We start from the raw sequence: 22,241 nt of genomic DNA, 5'->3' as shown, positions 1-22,241 counted from the left end.
CTTTCATTTCTTTTTCTTTTTTTCATGCTAAAAGTGTAGCAAAGAAATTGAGAAAATGGATTCTTGACATTTAAACTTTATATTCCTCGAAGGGGAATTTGTCTATATAAAAATTAACATCTTTGCAAGCTGAAATCAATTATATTTATATTTCAGTCCCGTTTTTCTAAAAATATTTTTAAATATCTCTCCCCTCTCTCTCTCTCTCTCTAAAATTCTAACAAAACTAATCAATCTCAATTTTTTTACATCGTTCTGATGAGATAATTAACACTTTACAACTTAGGGTATGTCAGAAACCGGCTCCGCTCCTGTTTCGCTCGCGTTCTCCCTTTCCTTATAGCGCCCTCAAAACCCCGTGTCTCTCTCTTTCATGCTCAAGAGGGGATGAAATTCGCCCCCGCACCGACGTGACGTTCATCGTTGATAAGAGACGGCGCGTTCGCGTGCACCCATTGTGAATGGAAGCGCATGCGTATCCCGCTTCGGTCGCTCCCGATACGCGCAGAGTCCGTAAGCGTTTACGAAAACGGGGCTTCGCCGACTCGGGGGGGGTCGCCGTAAAGAGCTCTCTCTCGTTCCTCGTCGCCGTTTCTTCAGTGAAAATGCCGCCGCGATAGAGAGCCGCGCGCGTGCCGTGTGCTCTCCTCGGGCTCTCGTCGCGCCTTCCTCCCCGTGATACGAGAGAGATTTCACGAAAGATCTTATAGATTAGAAGAAATTCGTACTTCGCGAGATAAACTCTGTCCCGCTCAATTCGCTCACGATACGAGAGATCCTCGTCTCTTTCTTCGACACCGTCTATCTCGGCTCCATTTCCTTCTTCCTCGCTTTCTCGTTATCCACTTCCCGTTTCTCTTCTTTCGCCCTTGTCATTCTCTATTCTGTTCTCCCTCCGTCAGACCGCCCTTTCCCTTTCTCACGCACGCGGTTTAATCGAGTGTGTGACCGGATCGCTTTTCGCGCCCGCGGATTTTAGACGCCGCTTCCGGAGAACGGCGCTGTCAGACGCACAGGTGTACGCAGGTGAGTTGCGAGATAAGTAGCAATTCCGACAGATACAGAGAGAGAGAAAGTGGGAGAGGTAGAGAGGAAGAGAGAGACGACAGAGCAATTATTTGCGATGGCACCGAAGGCTCGAGAAGGCACCAGATAGAAAGCAGTCACGGCGAACCTCGGCAATTTCGCAAAAATCGGAGCAAAATGTGATGCTGTGAGTCGTGGCTAACGCACGCGCGTGCGCCCGCGTGTTTTACGTCGCGCGACCCATTTACCTGCGACGTTCATCATCATCATCGTCGGGGTTGCATCCTGGCCTCCCCGCAACGCGCTACCCTCCTCGCCGTTATCGATTCCGGTATAAACGCGCCCTCCGTCGACAGGTATCTAACTTCCTGTCTCGTTTCTCGCGTGTATCTTGCGTGTATCGAGCCAATATGATCGATGACATCTACGCGCGCGTGCACGTGAGATTTACTTATATACGCCCTGGTCACGCACGAGAGATTGGTTCTCACCGAGATTATCCGAAGGTCCCAAAGTTGTAGGACCTTCACGTCCCTCGAACATACCGGCATCTTTTCTTTTCCTCCTTTGACCGAAATTCGTCAATGGACAAGTTTTTATCTTGGTTTTTTTATGGCATAAGTTTCTTAAAAAATTTAAAACAATAATTTTTTTATTGTAAAACACTGTCAAAAAAATGACAATGTGATTTTCTCTGTTACTCGTTGCGGCAAGATGATTCAAATGATTTTCATAAGATCAAACTTTCATAAGACTTCAATTTTTGCAAATTTTATATCACATTTATTCAGCTCAATTCTCTCATTTATAGTCTGTTCATTTTTTCTGATAATAATTTTTATTTCGAAACACTGATAAAAAATGATAATGTGATTTTCTCTGTTATTCGTTGCGGCAAGATGATTCAAATGATTTTCATAAGATCAAACTTTCATAAGACTTCAATTTTTGCAAATTTTATATCACATTTATTCAGCTCAATTCTCTCATTTATAGTCTGTTCATTTTTTTTTGATAATAATTTTTATTTCGAAACACTGATAAAAAATGATAATGTGATTTTCTCGGTTATTCGTTACGGCAAGATGATTCAAATGATTTTCATAAGATCAAACTTTCATAAGACTTCCGTTTTTGCAAATTTTATATCACATTTATTCAGCTCAATTCTTTCATATATAGTCTGTTCATTTTTTCTGATAATAATTTTTGTTTCGAAACACACTGTCAAAAAAATGACAATGTGATTTTCTCTGTCATTCGTTGCTACAAGATGATCAAAATGACTTTCATAAGATCAAACTTTCATAAGTCAGTTTTCGCAATTTTATATCACATTTATATTCAGCTCAATTCTCTCATTTATACCCTGTTTATTTTTTTAAATTTAATGAATTTATAATACTTATTTGTGTTCTTCTTTATTATAATATGTATAAGATATATACATACACATATCTTATACATATTATGATAGAGGGAAACATTATAGAATAAGCGTTTATAAATTAAGAAAAAATGAACAGAGTATAAATCTGAGAGAATTAAGCTGAATAAATGTGATATATCATTTGTGAAATCTGAAGTCTTATGAAAGTTTAATTTTATAAAAGTCATTTTTTGATCATCTTGCAGCAACGAATGACACAGAGAAAATATCACGTTGTCATTTTTTAGACAGTGTGTCAAAATAAAAATTATTGTCCTGAGAAATTTATGCCACAATAAAAACTATAATAAATACATCTTTAATATCTAGAAATATATAAATAAATCTGTTATATGTATATATCATAGACCTCTTGCAAATTAAATTTTTTAATAAAAAGCCTAAAGTCTTCTTATATAATGCCGGCTTGCAAAAAGTTTCAGCACTTTATATTATAAAAAAAAAATCAAACTTTTTATAAAAAGAACTGAGTTTACACGAAAACACTGCAACATATATATATATGCAGTGTTTATATCCTCCTACTTTTAAATCGAATGTATGTCGCATTAAACTTAAATTTTAATTACGATTATTGATTGTATCGCTCGATTGAGCTCCGGGAACATGTAAAAGAAACTTTTTATAAACTCGATGATTGTCAACCTCCTCTTTGATTTTTTATAAGAACAAAAAGTTTATCACATTTATAATATGTTTATGTGACAAGTTTAATAATTGAACCATGCAAGAAACTACTTTTGCGGTGTTTGTCTGATGATGCAATACTCTTCGTATTCTCTAATTCGTTGGTTTTTTTTTTTGCAAACTTTTATTTATTTAATTATAGAACCACGCAAAAAATTCTCTTCTCTTTTGCGTCTATTTCTCGCAATTGTAGATAGTCCCACTCGTTGCGGTAATTATCATTTCCGGTAACAAGCCGGTTTCGTGACTGTGCATTATGTACGGTACAAAAATGTAACTGTTTCTTGACCGTATGTGGATGCTTATGTACAAACGTGCCGAGATCACGCAGAATGAAATATCGCATGCCTGTTCTCGCTATGGATTTCGGATGCGAGGCAAGTGTAATTTTTTATGATCACATAATCTGTGCGCTTCTATTTTACGATATGCTTATGATATGCGTACAATACATTAAACATCTTTATTAAGAATTTCGAACACACCTCGACCGATTTATACAACTGTTCGAAATTCGAAGCGTTTCCTAAAAAGGCATACAAGTCATTGCAGTTGTAAATGAGGGACTTGAAAATGACGATTCATATAAGAATTGCACTTAATGCACGAGACGGTCTAAAATTAAATCGCGTATTGATTTATTAATTTTACACTAGGAAATGTGTACTGTGATAAGAATCATTGCACCGGATCAATAACCTGATTTAATTAATTTTAGAATGGTGTTTTTTTCTCTACTTCTTTCATTATTATAGAAATTATATTTCTATAAAAGAAAAAATCAAATTTATTAAAATTAACATTATAAATAATTTTTGATTTATTCAATTAAATAATTAATAGTAATTCAATATTTGACTAGGAAGATGGATACGCGTTCATTTTTAATATAATTTAATTTACTTTTTATATTCATTATGTGTCCCATCTCGCTTTACCTACATTAATAGACGATTTTGGCGATCAAATTATGGATATTTCAATTTCAAAAAAAGTATTTTCTTTTTAAATCAGATATTTAATTGTGCAATTATTTAAAATACTTTATCATAAATTAAATATATTTAGTTTAAATTAAAACCGTTTCAAAATATAACACAAATTATATTGGGAGAGACGAAACTTAAGAATATGTCTAAAAAGATTTATGTGATTATTAATCACTAGATAACTATTAGGATAACTTTAATTTAAAATCAATTATCTATATTAATATATTCTCCATTGTGCAATCAATATGACAAAATATACACTAAAAAAAAATTGTTAACTTAACTAAACCGTTCAACTAAATAATATTTTGTTAACTGAACATATAAAAATATTTAAATTAAATATAATATATTAAATCTAACAAAACGTGTATTTGACTTAAATACTAATATATGTTTAATTAACAAAATGATAATTTAGTTGAACGGTTTAGTCAAGTTAACAATTTTTTTTCAGTGTATGTATAATTTTATACAGCTTTTAGAGACTGAGGTCATGCTTAATACCGCACTCTCTGCATAGTATACATTTAACCTTCTCGACTCGATCCCGGTGAAACGAGATTCACGAATTGTCGAGTGGAATAATGATCTTATCGTTCGTGTAAAACACAGTTCTCAATAGACACGATTTTGAACACGTCCTTGTACGTTTTTCGCTTGTTACCAGGCTCTGTGGAAAGATAAAGATTTTAAATCGATGCAGTCTTAAGGCGATGCAATTCTCTTCAACAGATATCTCTTCGCAATCTTTTCTTTCTTTTTAATTTTCTTTCTTATATTTAAATATTAGGTTTTTACTCAGAGCGAAACTTCGATCCTGACGACCTTGATCTCGAATGACTCGCCGCGTGTCGCCCGGTATATATGCTTTTAATTCCCATCTGTAAGCCGTGTCCTGACGTCAGCTTTTTTAAATCTCTGCTTCTCTTCAATCGGAATATTTTAAAGCGGGATCTTACTTTCACATTTGCACCTCTATCCGAGAGATTACAATTTACACATATAAATAATACTATCATTTTTTAAATATTAAATGTGCGGATATATTTATTTATTACGATTTTATTTATTATTGAATTAATTAAAACCATGTCTTGCTATGTATTTTATCTTGATTATCTCTTTCGCAGATCATGTAAATTCCAAAATTATCATCTCCAAATCAAGGTCCGACCAATGGAAATGAATTTCTCGCTCCTCATCGACGCCGTATCCTTGTCCTTCTTTCGTGGGCAATGAAAGACCCTGCGGTCGGCGAATTTGATTTCACGATGAGGATTATTTCGCCATGACGTCACGTTGTCAGCATATATATCGTCGCGGCGGCGAGAATCGTTTCGGCTCTCTTGTAGGCTATCGATCGCAGGTAGAATTGCGCGCCGGTGCGACGATGAGCATGCGACCATGCTTGTGTGAGCACGACGAAGTCAACAAACGCACGAGATTGCATATAGAAAGCATAGGGGGAAACGTGTGGATACGTACCTGGCGGGACCAGGCCACCAGGTCGCACGTCAATGCGGTATTTTCCTGGACACCGGCTCTTGAAAAGTACTTTGGTATTATCGCTATTAACCTTTTCCATATATAATGAATAACATAGCGCGACTTTAACGTGGAAATACATATATTTCTGTCTGACCAAGAGTTGTTTGCGAAAGGCGAAGAGAAATGTTTTTTTATTGCATTATTATTTTGCGTGCAGGACGATTAATATTTAAAAAATAAAGAAAACAATTTTTATCTAGTATCTGTATGTGTGTGTGAAAATATAATTTGAATCTTATGATCATAAAATTGCATACTAAAAATTTATACAAACGTTGTTAATTTTATTTTTGAGTGAATTTTAAATTTCTTTTTCTCCATTTTTTTTCTTTAAACGTTTGATTTGAATGGCTATTAAAAAATTCTCTTTTTATCTCAGAAATATATGCAGTAACAAATTGAAAACATGTTATGAAAAATTTCGATGATTAAATAGAATAATAGATATTTCACCGAGCGATTTAGGACAACTTGAAGATTAATGATGACTTTTTCTGATGTTATTTCCGTATGACATATAGCATATAGATAATAGCACTATGTAGAGCACCAGTAGCATTGATTTCGCGATTACATGCTATTCTTGCACCTTCCACTTTTCTAGGGCAACTGCATCGGCGATAATTATGCATATTCTTATGCAATTTTAAATTATAAATCCCATTTTTAATCGATGTGAAACGTTTAACAAAAAAAAAATGAAGATATTTCTTAATAGATTTAAGTTTAACGTTTTGTATATAATTCAAAAAGACTTATTTCAAACAATGTTATATACGTTCAGTCAGTTTTATCTGTAAAGAACAGATAAGTGTCATTAAAAATTAAAAAAAAACATATATCTAGATATAGCTTAGGTTTCTTGATTACCTTACTTGACATGATAGGATTTATTGTTATAATGAGATCTACACTTATTATCTAGACTTACTGCAACACTTTCGTTTGCTTTAATGCGTCTGTTACGTGCTTCTACCGGGAAATGATATATTTGCATGCACCACAAAAATAGAGAGTTTGCACGCCTTCGTCTAAGGTGCAGTTTCGTCGTATCATTAAGCAAGATGTCCTCCCACGCGTTAAGAAAAGGTGCGTACATTAATTCTCGAGTGGCCAGGTGAGGGAAAGGAACTGGTGGCAACGTTACGAAAGGTTCTTCGAACCTCACCGAAGATGGTAGCAAGGAAGGGCGTTATCTGCCGCCGCGTTTGCAAGTTAACAGACGTATTATTCGCGACGTTGCTCTTCGCTCAAGGTTGACGTTTTATCGTATTAATACACGCGTTTCTTCTGATTAAACTCTTCGAAGTTCTTTTCAGTGGCAAATGATTGTGCTATCTCATAGCGTAGATAATAATTCGATAATAAAAAAAATGTCAACAAAGCATTATTTCGAAATATATTGTGGTATTGATCACATAGTGCGCTCGTTATACATATAGTGTCAAAATAGTTTTAATTTAAAGAGAAAGAGTTTTCATAAATTATTCATTCATAGGTTTATTTACGTGATAATTATTTTTTTCTTTTAGAACCCCAGGAGAATTGCAAGTGAGAGAAGATTTGGTTATTTTAATATTCAAACACGCGAGTTCATCGTTATGTGCTTTTTTGTATCAAAAAAGTATCGAATATTTTATGGAATATTGCGATTTATACAAGCTCCCAAAACAAAGCCCTAGTTTTTTCTATATCGATTATCGCAACGCGCGCTTCTGCATACGAATTAACAGCGTCACCGTTTCTCAATGCAGTTAAAGGCACGTTCCGGCACGTGGCGACCAGCACAATTATGTTCTATAACGAAGCAAACGTTCGTTACCCCACGAACAATTGGTTCGTTGTCCTAGGCGAGAAGAGCGTGAAGCGAGCCCTTGAAGGGCTCGGCCCTCTTTCAAAGAAACGGAGCTGTGAATTCACAAGATTAAACTGCAGGATTAAGTCGCCAAAGCTGTTAATCATATTTGTTTTAAACAACATATCCAGATTAGAACCGCCCTTTCTATCATTTTCTACCTGTTCTGTACAGACTCTATATTTCCTTTACATTTGTATAGTTTTGGATTCTATGAACCCCAAAAATGCAAATGTCAAAAAATTACTAAAAGTGTATTTTATTTCTTATATATAATTGTTAAACTCTGCACGATTCACTTGCGATTCTTTTATAAACACCGTATCAATATAGAATTGGAAGATTAATTTTTATATAATTTAATAAGCATGGAGTAAAATAAAAAAATTTTAATTTTGTCTATTTTAAACGCGTTGTTTAGGATAATCAAAATTGTCTATAAAATAATTTTTATATGGAATTATTTTGGATAAAGTTATTTTAACCGAAGCTTATAATATATTTTTATGTCTGCCTTTTATGTTTGTGTTCACCAATTATTTTACATTATCGGTCTGACACTCAATACACGTGACTTTTGTCGGCGAGCTAAACCACGGACAGACACAGAATAGAAGTGTCTCGACAGAATGAAAGGAAATTTTTAAATGAAACAGAGCATGATAGCAAGTGATGCTTGGCGTCACTTTGCGCTGTTCCGTATAAAATCGCTATATGCTTGGCTGGAGCCCTTCCTTCTAGCATCTCAAATATTTAATCTCGGGCACTCCCTTTTGCCGGTAATTTAAGTCTAAATATTGTCGGTGGACGATCGAAGATGCTTTGTATTTGTAATTATAAATGCGAGCTTTGGCTTAAATTTGGCATATTTTGGCAACTACATGGAAAAAAAATTAGCTATCATAGCTAAATTTTCACTGTCTCTATATTGCAACCTGAAATTTAGTTATCATGCCTAAATTTTAACTGTAGTAACTAATATTTTTTAGCTATAGTTTAATAGAGAATTATATAGCTAAAAAATATTAGCTATCATAGTTAAAATTTAGGCCTGATAACTAAATTTCATGTGTAATATAGGGACAACTAAAATTTAGCTATGATAGCTAATTTTTTCTTTCCGTGTACCATCAGTATTGTGCTCTATACAATTATGTGCTCTGTACATGTTAATGGTCGATATTTTTTTAATCAGTCACAACAGTTGAATAAATAACGACAATCGTCGCAAGGCTAAGAAGTGTAATTTGTAATCGATCGTTAAACTCCCAACGATTGTCGAAAAGCTTAAATATTTCTTTAAATAAAATGACTTGTCTACAAAATATTTTTGTATATATTTGTAGTATACTTAGAAAAAATATCTGTGTGCTTGTTACGTAATTATAAAATTGATTTCTTTAACGTGGAACATCTTATCGTTTATATCTTATTTATTTATTTCGTTATCGGTTCGTTATCTTAGGGTAATATCACATTTTGCGTCGCTCTTAGACACTGTTTTTAAAAGATGTATTAAGATCTTGACGATATATATCATTTTCAGAGAGAAAGCTGAGAAAATATTTAGTTGCCGCTTCAACTATATCAATTTAATTTATGAGAAGATTGGTATCAGTTATACAATCTTAACAAAGAGGAAGAGAGATTATAAAGAGAGAAAGAGAGAAAGCATTTTATGTAATATAATTATTTTAAACATTTTTTTCTATAATCGATCCACGATCGATTTTCAAAGAATTTTGCAAATATATAATAAACTCTTCCCAGAAGCACAAGTAGATCTGTATTTGAATTAGCTAAATTAAATACAATAAATATTCTCTGAACTTTCCTTTCGCTCCGAATTTTTATTGTTGATAATTGTTTCAACATTTCGTTTGTTTGACGAGAAAATGCACGATCAGTAGTTAGTTTTAGCTGAGTTAACAAATTTTCCGCGCCGGTCACATTTAAAGTCGGTTATTTATGTGACACTGATATATGATAAATAGAAAGAATGGAATGCAATAATACTCTTTGCACCGATTTCCTCTCTTCGAAACGGTGCATCAACAACGATAGGTATGTAACACTCGGTTGTGCGATAATTTCAGAGCGATGTTGACCGCGATGCAACACGATGCGGTATGTATCTCCGTTTACACGTGACATTTATTTACGCCATCGTACTTCCTATATACATATATTATACCATGTCAAAAGATACCGGTATCCGGTAGCGCGTTAAATTGCAGGTGGCACAATCGGTAGTATCGGCGTTTCAATGCATCGATTCTCGAAACTCGTTAACTCTTTCCGCAATATATGAAACATTATAAATGATATAAAATTAAATCAAATTTTTTAGACAGACTTAACGAAACTGTAATAGTTTTGCCAGAAAGTGTTTCCCGATTACTTCTCTAACTAACTCTGCAAATAGTTGAACGATTGTTCGACATATGGCATTGTGGTGCACGGTTAGTGTGAGAACGTCGTGTGCTTTCGACGTAAAACTCTACATGTCGGACGCGCATTGCGCGTCATGATCAACAATGCTTGTCGCGAATTTTGACCGGCTTCGTTATCGTTTTCACGGGGGGTAAAAGTATACGGTACACCCTTTGTCATCCGAGTTTTGCGAAAAATAACTCGGGTTTCTCTACCAATACCAACTCTATACGACGTTCGTTCACGTGTTTATGTAACGAATAAGACTGTTCTCACATTGCCTGATCGTAAGAGCGTGACGGTAACCGAGCTCTACGAGTATGGGTAACCGTAATGTCTGCCCCTTTCCCTTTCCTGAATAATCACAAATATTTCAACAATAATAAATCAATGTCCTATATATAAACTAATACAGGGACAAATTTTTAACATTTTTATTCTAATTGCAAATGCTTTCTTTCGAAACTATGCGAAACTATGCGCGGAATGCTTGATAATGAGAAGATGTAGACATTTTCTCGTATCTCAACATATCAGATTCTCTAATGTTGACACGATTTAATACTATGCATTCTGCGAATCGAAATCGAGTCGTTTGAGTTTCACTATACTCGGTAACAAGAAGATATATTTTGCAATATAAATTGTATAATTAAAAAATAACGTTCTTGACGTGATATATTGATCCTAAACACAATGAGTTATGAAAAAAAATTAAATAAAAATGAAAATGAAATGATAAGAACACGGAGAGAGAAAAAGCGAGATCAGAAAAAATGTATTTCAAAAATTACTAATATTGAACTCACATATACATTTATAAAATAATTCATAATTATTAAATTTTGAAAAAATATACTCACAAAATATGAAAAACTATGAATATGTATACTAAAATTCAAACTGGAAAATTCTTTTGCAAATGAAGCGAATATAAAGGACATCAATACGCGCATTTAAAATAGGACAGAATATTATTTTATATATATATCGCTCTAATCACATACACACACACACACACACACAACACAAACAGACTCTAAAATGGAAACGCGAATTGAGCTTTTCACATTAATCCGCAATATCGATCTGATAATATGATGAAGTGAGATTTAGTGCCATAGATTTATACACAGAAACGCGTGTATACATACACATTGCAATTCATAACTCAGAATGTCTGCGAATTCGTGGCACACATCAGAGAATAAAATCACTGCGAGAAAGAAGATAATTAAATAAATAATTTCAGTCAAATTCGCGATAAGGTATTCCATATTTTTTTAAATTCTTGCACTTTCTCCTAGAAACATGTGCCTAAATATATTAATTGATACAATAAACTTGAATATCATTAAGAATTCTTCTTATTCTATACATCTGTATTTGTACCTATTCTCTATATTCTATATATCAGAAAGTACTGTTTATTGAAATAATTTAAAAAGAAATATGAGAGAAGTAGAGATGTATAAATGTAAATATATATACATTTTTTTATATATAATATATTTTGTATCTTGTGTGAATTTTTTTTTATTTCGCATTTGTTCCCTCTAAAATCTAAAATATAGATAACATTTTATAAATAGCGTAAACGTGTTCCGTGAAGCACTGACCTTGTTGACTTTCGGTCCGTTATTACGCAAATGCACTGCTGTTGCTGTTACACAGTAAAGATGTTCGCCGCGAGGCAAAACTGAATATAATGGAGACACCTCGCCACCTTCGACTCGAATATCTAAGCAGATCCATTATAACGTATCTCAAGGTCATGTTCGTGCACGAAATCGCGTTATCCAACGGATTATATTTATGTTTCGTACTTTCGCGTTGAGTGCACGCGAACCGAGGATTATCGCGAAGTTTCCTCTCGTTTCCCTTTTCGCAAAATAATCGCGCGATCGATTGATGAATAATCTTTGAATTTCGCATTAGATGACCCCATTTTCGTGCGTTTTTGAAATCGACGTTTGTGTTTATAATATCAATCAAAAAGATAATGCGATCCTCTCTACATATCGTTATCAATACAAATATATACTTATTGCTTCTTCTCATTATTAAATATATTGATTTAGATTAAGATATAAAAAAAATGTTTAACTTTTTTTATTATTATAATACAATATATTTTTTAAATTATTTAAATATAAGTATATATTTTTTAATATTATTCATATTATTTAAATATAAATATATATATTTTTAATCTCAATGCGAAAAATATAGTTTACTTTTACTATAATAAGGAAATAGCATTGTATTGGAAACGATACATTTTCAAAAAGTACTTTCTTTTTTTTTTTAATTTTTTTCTTGCCATTTTTCGACAAACTTTTCTTTACACAAAGGTCGAGAAAATCCAATTCAGACTCTCAAGCGAAATTGCGATGGTTGAAACAACAAATGAGACTTCTGCCATCGCGACATCGAATGGAAACTGAAGAAGCTTTCTCGAGAGAACTCGATCCTATTGTCTTGGTCTATATCGGAGAATCATCTTTAAGCATTTATATGATATATTGATTGTGTATTGGTAAAGCTTCACAATTGAACTTACTTTTGTTAGGTCCACATTTTCAAAATATGAAAAAATTATTAAAGTTCTAGATGCTTTGTGTGTGTGTGTACATGCACATAGAAATATTGAATTTATCTTTAATAAATAAAAGTATTATAATAATACGCCGTAAGTAATAGCAATTGATGTTACTTTGTGATTGAATTATTATACACAAAACTCTGTAAAAATGATGAATCATAAATAATAATCTCTATATGCATTTCACTAACGATGGCTAATTTAAAGACTCCGCTTTTCTGTTACAATAAGAATAAATTTATATACAAGACACGGTGCAAAGAAAAGCAGGCCCTCACTCTTCATGTCGTACTTAAGATAGAACGCAAATAAACTCTATCGTTGATATAAAAAGAATGGTATAGCACATCAAATAAATTCTATTTTTGTTTTCTCCTCGCTGCGTCACAGCAGTCAACTTTACTTATTTATCTAGTTATTTATTTATTCGAGTCAATCATATAGAACCAGTGCCGAAATAATCTGAGATTCGCAAGTGCTCAATATTTCATAGAGATTTCGTTCGTATTTGTTAAATTGTATAACGTGAACTTTGAGAGTAAATCGTTTATCATCCGCATTATAAAAATCGTGTGAAAATAAATTAAAAAATAGGGCAGGAAAATTATTTCTTTCGAAGAACTTGCAAAGAGAAATGCTGTAACATTTTATGTCATTGCAAACGTAAGTTTGTTCATGAAGATTATAAAGATTGAAGAATTCTTTAGATATAATGTTGTCGCATAAATATTGAGTGCATATAAATTAAACAATATATAGATAAAATTATCTTGTCTTTAGCGATATTCTTAAATAATTTTGAAAAACTATTCTTATTTAATTTGTAAAGAATTGTCGTGAAAGAGAAGAGAAGAGAAAGCAAATTTTAATTAACGAAATTAATTATACTCTCTTTTTATAATATATTTATATTAGAAATTAAATTTTTTATAATATCTATCTCATAATATCTATCATAATATACATCTTTGATGTATAATAAAGGAGAATATTAGTTGCGATAAATATGAATTAGAACATATTTTTATCTTTCTTAAGTTTAATAAAATAGATGTTAGCTTTTTTCGATATAACGACTTTAATACATACAGTTTCAATATTATCATTAATTATACATGTAGAAATTAACAGCCTTTTCATATGAAACACCCTATATAGCTGAATCGTTGCTATGCAGCTCCTTTTGTTTATTCCAACGCGATAATAATGTATCGCTTCGCGGCCGCTAGAGGACGTCGAGCATTAAAACTCATTTCCGTATGTAAAAAACGACCACGAGGTCAATTAAAACCGAATCCCGAGGGCATTTCTCTATAACTTACTTGGCGCGGAGGATACCGTGATCATGAAGGCGGTTCCTCCTGGGTGAGGCCTTGCCATTGCACTCCGGTGAGGCTGACCCTTGCGAATACTCCTAACGTGGGTATGTCGAGCGCACAATTTTTGGTAGTCGGGATCTGCGTACGCGCTGTCCCGGATACGCGAAATCAAAAAATAAAAGTAACTCTCTTTATTTAATTTTTTTTAATCTACAATTTTTATAATTTTATGTTACTCTCGATATAGTATTTATTTGAGAAAAATATTATTAAACTCGCTTTTCAAAATATGAGAGAGAAAGAGAGATTGTGTACGATGAAATAAAAAGCTTATCATATTATTTTTTTCGTATTTGTATAAAAGTACGATCGATTATTTCAATATTAATTCAATATATAGAATTATATTGTAATCAGACAATTACTTACTTTTAAAAAATGAAAAAAGAAATAAAGATTTTCGATGCAGTATTATCGCGTTGGAATAAATATAAAGAGTGCACTTGTGATTTGAGAGCTAGTTTGTGGTTTCATATACATAAATATATTTTTAGAGAATCAAGATGTTTGAAACCGAAAAAAATCTAAAGTTGACACACATATATATTATATATATATATATATACATGTTGTGTTAATATTACTTGTTAAAAAATCATCATAGATAATATAATTATAGTTGTGTAATAAACCATAATTTATAAAATGTTCAATTTATCCAATTTATTTAATTTAATTCATTGTTGCTCAATGAAAATTTTATCAAAAGATTAATCAGAGAGAGAGAGAGAGAGAGAAACAAAAGAAAAGAAAAGAAAAAATTAAGTGTCTTATTTTTTTTACATTCTTAATACTTATTTAATTCTAATTTTCAATTTTTTATTAAACTAGTGATGATATTTCACATAAATGTCAATTTTATATTTTTTTAATATTCCTAAAGTATTGATATAGAGTTGAAGAGTTGAATCATTTATTTCCTAAAACCCTAACATCATAAATTTTATAGATCATCTGTCGAGAAAAAATAATATAGAATTTAACATATACGTGGAGTTTGGACATACACATAAATAATGCGGAAACAGTATAAAATCATTCTAGGGATGACAATCAGCGTGACACATTTCATGCCGACATTTTTCCAACTTTATGACAAAAGATTTATGATAAAATTTCTGATCGATATAACAATGAGATGAGCAGAAAGCGTGAATGCGTTACAATGAATTATTTGAATTGTACCAAAGCGACCTACGGTTAGTTTCCTTTAGAGATTGAAATAGCATACCTATATATCGGATATTGGTTTTATCTTTTTAATTTTTTAATTCCGTGAGATTTTTGTGCCTAATACTAAAATTGGAATGTGCTTGTTTGTTTTACTTCACAATTTATCAGCGATGCATTTCGCCTCTGGTGTTTTTTGTATCATTCGTATATATTCGTCAAAAGCGGTATATATTTAAACATTATATTATGTTTTTGCGAATTTTTCGGGACTAAACATTTGCGAAATTATTTTGTTTCTAGAGTGAGCCATTTCAGAATAACACAATATTTGTATATTTTAATATAATATTAATATATAATACAAAAATAATCGCCAGAAAGTTTTAATCGTGTTCATGAATATGTAAATGTATATGTAAACCAAAAAAGCGAGAATATTTAACACTTAGTTACTTGTCTTTTTTTTTAAGAAAATTATGTATTTCATTATTTTAATGAAAAAATTAACATATAATTTTTCAAATCTTTTTGTATATATAAAGTTAATATATAATTTCTTAACTGTTTTTTCAGAATTGCATTCTAATTAATTTCTGGTGATTAATCTACATATACAGATAATATTACATATGTATACATGCAAAATACACTCACCGATACGATGCGTAGCAACGGAGCTTTATAATACAAAGCGTTGATCTGTAACATATAAAAAAACACAAATTATATATATACAAAATAGTTTTCAAAATAATTAATATTTGAGAAAGTCAATAATGCGCAATAAAACTTTTATTTGTACCGTATAAAATATATTTAATAAAATTATAAAAATCATTAAACGTCATAAAAATTATTAAACTTTTAAATTATTTTTTATAGATCTAAAAATTTATATACAATATAATAAAATTTAATTTGTAAAAAGTAAGTTAAATAATTATAAATTGTATAAGCAATATTAAAATTATACATATATACATGTGAAAAAATTTATCATTATTAATTATTTCATTATAATAAAGTTTAATGTAATCATTTTTTTATTTTTCTGTGAATACCTTAACTATCCATATTTTTTTTCGCAAATTATTTTTTTTAATTTTATTCCAAATTTATTCTTAGTATTATTTTATTTTCAATTATATTTTAATAAAAATTTAAATAATAAATTTATATAAATTATATATACATATAATTAAATAAATTATATATATATAATTATATATTTATTTATATATTTATATAATTTATTTAAATATATATTTATGCAATATTAATTTAGATAAATTTGTTTTAATTATAATCTGCTTACCACATGGTTGCTCCACCGTTGCCCGATGCCTCCCCAGGCCTCGTCTTCCTCTTCCTCTTTTCTTCGTACTTTTTGGCACAGCACACGCTCGCGAAAATATAATACGATAACGCGCATTAATTAGGAAAATAAAATAATCGCACGACAATTTGAACGACTCTCATCCCGACGTTAATCGTACGTGACTCTATATACGACACTCCCGATTTAAATCGTATGCATATTTTAAGCGCTTTTGTTAATTATGCGCGACGCAATGATGCCACCTGTAAAAATAATTATAAAAATTATAGTCTTTCGCAATTAATCGAATAAATATAAATTATATTTCGTCGAATAAATTAAACCTAAATATATGTAAAATATGATAAAATATAATTTTCATATAAAAAGTTGTCTGTATTATTATGAGAATTTTATTATAATATTTAATAATTTTATTATAATATTTAATAATTTATTTATTAAAAAAATTATTAAAAGTTATTGAAAGTTTTGAAAAGTAAAATATCCAAAATCCATTCTATGCATTGCATGATACATTTATGTAAAATAAATCGTTATCGCGGAGATGAACGAGTAATTATTATAATTTTTTAAGTATAATAAATAATAAACGAAACTACTTACGACAAGGATATGCCTCCCCGGGCTTCCTTCTCTTTTACTCTATACACGGAGTCTTTATGTACTTACACAATAATATACACACGCTCGCGAAGACACGATTAATTACGACACACACGCGCATTTTTCAACAAAATAAAATCGCACGACAATTTGAACGACACTCCCGACCGTTTTAATCGTACGCGATTGTTTATACACGGTACTTCCGATCTTAATCGCGGTACTTTGTGCGCAACTTCCGACATACGTACGTGACTCTCGTACGGCACTTCCGCCTTTAATCGTACGCATGTTTATGCGCTTTTGTTAATTATACGCACATTTGAGAGAACAGCACGCGACAATTATAATTAAACGAAGCTACGATCGTCGCACGTTTACGCGGAATGTCGCCGCAGTGATGCCAACTGTCTAATTATTAGAAATGATCAGTCCTTGGCGATTAATCGATCATTGAATCGATCGATTAACATCGATTAGAGCGCTTTACTCGACGCGACAAGCGCTTCGATCACAGAGGGCCGGTTTCACCATCTCCGATTAACTCAATCGGCCGATTAAACTATATCTTTGTCTCTTTTCAAGAACGTAGCTGAAAAGAGACAAAGATATAGTTTAATCGGTCGATTGAGTTAATCGGAGATGGTGAAACCGGCCCAGAGTGCGCGAGCGAGCTGAGAAAGCGATATAGCAATAGAAAGAGAAAGCTGCATACGGGCCCCTTCCGTCTTTGTCTAATAGCGCGTATGACAAGGACACAAGGGATCTACGCATGCGCAGCTTTCTCTTTCTATATATCTTCTTGCTTCGCAACAGTTTTATTTTAATCTTGACAAGAGGAAAATGTTTCTTTCTCTTGATTGGCCGATCGAAATATTGTTCGGAGTACTTGTCACGAGTGAAGCGCTCTATGTTAATCGATCTGTTCAATGATCGATTGATCGCGAAAGACTGAGAATTTCTAATTAGACAGATGGCGCCACTGCGGCGACTTTCTGCGTATTCTGTGATGGTGGCATCCCGCTGCGGCGACATCCCGCGTAAATTTCGTGCCTCGCAGGTCGTAGCGTTCGTATAATTATAATTGTCGCGTGCTGTTCTCTCAAATATGCGTCGCATATAATTAACAAAAGCGCATAAAATATGCGTACGATTAAATACGGGAGTGCCGAAGTGCGTACGATTAATGTCGGGATGAGTTCCGCACAAAGTATCGATTAGAATCGCAAGTGCCGTGTAGAGTCGCGTACGTATTTTTTAACGTCGGGAGTGTCGTTCAAATCGTGTGATTATTTTATTTCGCTGATTAATGCGTGATCGTACTTTCGCGAGCGTGTGCTGTGCAAATGCCAAAAAGACGCTATAAGTATGAAAAAAAGAGGAGGAGAGGAGGAGGAGGCCCGGGGAGGCATCGGGCAACAGCGGAACAACTATGCGGTAAACAGATTATAATTAAAACAAATTTATATAATATTATATAAATAGAATTGTATACATAATTGCGATCAAGCATGGTAAATACAAAAAAATAAAATCAGTACATTTTGCCACATAAGTCCATAATTAATTGCAATCATCACATCATTACATAATTATAATTACGATGAGGTTAGGGTTAGATTAGGTTAAGAATACTTAGGAAATTGTCTCATCACATATGATCTTATCTGAATTACTATTTTAAGTTAGAAGAAATAAATATCATCTTTTTCTCTCTCAAGAGAGTATAAACACGCACACACATTTATATATAATTAAATTTTTTAAGTTTAAATACTTTATAAAAACTTTTATACGGAAAAAAATTTGTTTAAATATTATGTAATTTTTTCTATTAAATATATCTATATAAAATGAATGAAAAATTTTTATTTCCGTGCAATAATTTTTTTTTTTTTTTTTTTGAGATCAATATGTGTGATTTTAAGATTACTTTAATTTAAATATATTTCTATTTTACAGATCTACATTGTGCATTACAACCCAATTGTTGCCTCTCGTACTGGTAAGTTCTTAATTATTTTTTATTTCAATCTCGTGGTAATGAAAATATATATATGAATATATATATTCAGTAGAAAAAAATAAAATATTATTTTTAAATAAATCCGTATAAAATTTTATTATAAAATAAAATTATAAAAAATTATATATATAAAGTTATTTTAATATATAAATTTATTATTTATTTCTACAATTATTATTGTATTTTAAAAAATATGTTAAATAATGTTTTTTTAAAAAATAGAATTTAAATGAATAAGAATATATTTCATAGATTCATTACCTCGAAATAATTTGTCAAGAATCTGATGGGTCTCGTATAATAATTTTCCGCACATATGTATGCATGAGAAAAAATTTCTGGCGATTGTTCCTGCGTTTTGTGTTACAAAATATAAATATTATGGCACTCTTTGAAGCATTAAGATTAACAACACACCACAACACAAAAATATAAATTTGCTAAGAATTAAAGTCCGAAAAAGTTTTCTATTTATCTGGAAATATTTGCGCGTGTATAAATGCATGCTTAAAAAGTGATCGATCTTTTTTTGCGTGCAAGAATTTGCTAAAGAATTTTATTTTGCATTTATCAAGAAAGTTTCTTCTTATTAAAATATATATTTATATTTTTTTTTCTTTTGAATTTTGTTTAAAGAAATTGATTAACTAAACTTGAATTATATAATTATTATTAAAAATAACATAATACAAAAAATATTTTTATATAAAATCAAGACTAAAAGAAGAATAGAGAAAGTACATTTTTAATTTGAAAACACTGACGTATATCAGGTTTTACAACTTTAACGTTAACCCAGCTGTTAGCAGTTGTATCTATTGGATCTATTTTCTTCTTACACTTGCCGACCAATTCGCCGTAACGCGGTACGTATTGATTTTCGGAGCCGGTGGATGCTGTGAGATTATCGAGGGAGGAGAACATATAGTAGGGCAACTCCTGCTTACGATACTTTTTTTTACCATCTTCTTATCTTGTCACACTATTCTTTGATCGTAATACAAGACACGCGTTCTTGCTCGATCGTTGATGAAACTCAGAAGATCCCAGATACACGTACGTTGTTCTTCTTATGCTATATTGTTCTATGTGATGAAGGAATTCTCATCTTTTTCTAGGAAATATCTAGCAAATTTTCTTCTTATTCTCTAATTTTTGTTTAGTTTTTGTTTAGTTCTTAAAATCCATGCCAAATGTTCGCTTATGGTCTTCCAATCAAAACTTTCGATAATATGATTCTGAATTTTGATATTTGATATTTTATTTAATATTTATATTTTTTAACCTGAAAAGAACATATATACTTATTTCTTAAAATGTTTATTAAAATATTTTAAAATATTTCTTAAAAGATTTCTTGAAAATTCAATTCCAATATTATAAAAAGAATTTTATGTAAAATATAAATTTTAAAAATTAAAAATGTTAATGATAATTATTCTCATTCTTCTTAATCATTCTCTACATTGGCCAAGTTAAAGAATACAATTAGAATATATGGTATTCCATAAAATATTAAAGTACGAATATTTTTGGAGAAATTAATACATGTATATATGAAAATAAGTACTAAATACTAAACGATTTTTTGAAATATTATTAATAATATATTTACGTATAATATTTCTATATATGTATGATGTGTTAATTGAAATGTATCGTGTAATACAGAAGAAAGGATATACATATATCCTTTTTGAAATATTGTAAAAAATTATTACAATTGCCAACTGTATTTGTGTATTTAGAATACACAAAACATGGATTCTAACTACGAATATACTAAAACTATAAATCAAAACCTTTGAATAGCTATATAAATGAAAATTCAGTTACTATTCGAGAAACGATTTGCTTCTGTCGGAGAAAGTCATTAATCTTCTTGTTCGCGATAGTTCTCTAACACCATTTTCACTCGTATGTATATGTATACTATGTATAATGAATAACTTCTATATATTTAATAAGAATGTCGCACAAAAAAATCGCCATAATAATTTTACAAAACACATACATCGAAATAATTTACAATACGAAGAACTAAAAACTTATTATATTTTTCATTTAATGATCTATTTTTATGTAACTAAATAGGTTAATAGATCGTTCGCATGGAGCGAGCGTGTAAGCTGTTACGTTTTTTTATCAGTTTTATGCCGGCTCCACAATCATATCTTGTGGTTTGCATGAATTTTATCCTCGTTCACGACAGTTCCTGGTAATACTATAAAACGGTCGTGCATACACGGAATATATGAGATACTTTGTTTTAATATTCATAGCAGTGCATATGCGCATAAACTAAAAGAAACAATATTAAAATATTTCATAGCAATCTATAATAATAATTTTATTATTTGTGCATTTAATTATGAATTAAACATAATTAATTTTGAATTAAATTTGAGAAATAATTACAAATTAAAGAATTAATTACAAATTTCTTCAAACTATTCATGCATGAATTACGAATAGCATCAAGAAATTCAATTTTATTTGAAAGTGATATTTCACTTTTTGAAAATTGATATTTTATTTAATTCTTCAAAATAAAATTATGTTCTGAGATGATACTACATATTATCTATTTATTTATTTAGAATCAATTTATCACTAATACAAGTTTTAATAACAGAATTCGTCGTAATAGAAAAAATATTAATTGTAAAATAATGTAATTTAAAAATACTTTTATTATTTTTTTTATTCATTTTTATTTGAATACACACTAATATTTTTATGTCAAAAACGTAATAGATATTCCATAATTTTATTTTGAAAAGCAGTTTGCGCAAGCAAACTCGTAAAAAAACGGTATTGTATGTAACTTTCTCGTGCCTGTGCTATCAGTGGTTTTTTTATATGAACTTATTCTACATATACATGTACCAACCAATATATTCTTCCAATCGTGCAGGATACATTTTATTACAAACTCAAAGAATTTATAACATCTCTAGAAAGAAATTTTTATTAGAAACATATTCTTCCTGATACGATTCTTCTTGATACAATTTTTTCAAAAACGAAACTTTAGTTTTTTTGGTTTTAAATATTTTGCACATTTTTTTTCTTTGCTGCAACATTCTTTTCAATTTTTATAAAATATATCAAATTTT

The 22,241-nt window shown here is 30.9% G+C and overlaps 1 protein-coding gene, 1 long non-coding RNA gene and 1 other non-coding gene across 8 annotated transcripts in view; 2 read left to right on the top strand and 1 right to left on the bottom strand.

Moving 5' to 3' along the window:
- The window catches only part of LOC145936257 (uncharacterized), a 41,320-nt gene extending 23,676 nt beyond the window's left edge, over positions 1 to 17,644 (bottom strand). The window contains exons 1-3 of the long non-coding RNA XR_014425361.1: positions 17,097 to 17,644; positions 16,467 to 16,732; positions 15,806 to 15,850 (exon numbers count right to left, since the gene is read on the bottom strand). This is a non-coding gene — a long non-coding RNA (uncharacterized LOC145936257). The remainder of the gene's footprint in view (positions 1 to 15,805; positions 15,851 to 16,466; positions 16,733 to 17,096) is intronic.
- Positions 563 to 22,241, top strand: part of Numb (NUMB endocytic adaptor protein) — a 62,678-nt gene continuing 40,999 nt past the window's right edge. For 2 of the 6 annotated variants that reach the window (XM_083038270.1, XM_083038267.1), the window contains exons 1-2: positions 563 to 1,026; positions 19,059 to 19,101. Coding sequence is in view for 1 of the 6 variants with exons in the window: in XM_083038266.1 (XP_082894392.1) it covers positions 18,529 to 18,533; positions 19,059 to 19,101 (48 nt within the window). In the remaining 5 variants the exon portion in view is untranslated. Of the gene's footprint in view, positions 1,027 to 18,110; positions 18,534 to 19,058; positions 19,102 to 22,241 lie in introns of those variants that run through there. The other 4 variants (XM_083038266.1, XM_083038268.1, XM_083038271.1 and 1 more) reach the window with 2 other exon arrangements.
- On the top strand, positions 13,914 to 14,077 carry LOC145936891 (U1 spliceosomal RNA). The gene has a single exon (XR_014425445.1). It is a non-coding gene; the product is annotated as a U1 spliceosomal RNA (small nuclear RNA).

This window comes from Prenolepis imparis, unplaced genomic scaffold, assembly GCF_030444845.1.
Source record: "Prenolepis imparis isolate NDT839.2.m4 unplaced genomic scaffold, iyPreImpa1.0 SCAF_5, whole genome shotgun sequence".
In the NCBI taxonomy this organism is placed as follows: domain Eukaryota; kingdom Metazoa; phylum Arthropoda; class Insecta; order Hymenoptera; family Formicidae; genus Prenolepis; species Prenolepis imparis.
The sequence above is the reverse complement of the archived record's forward strand: the minus strand, read 5'-3'. Positions and strand labels throughout refer to the sequence as shown.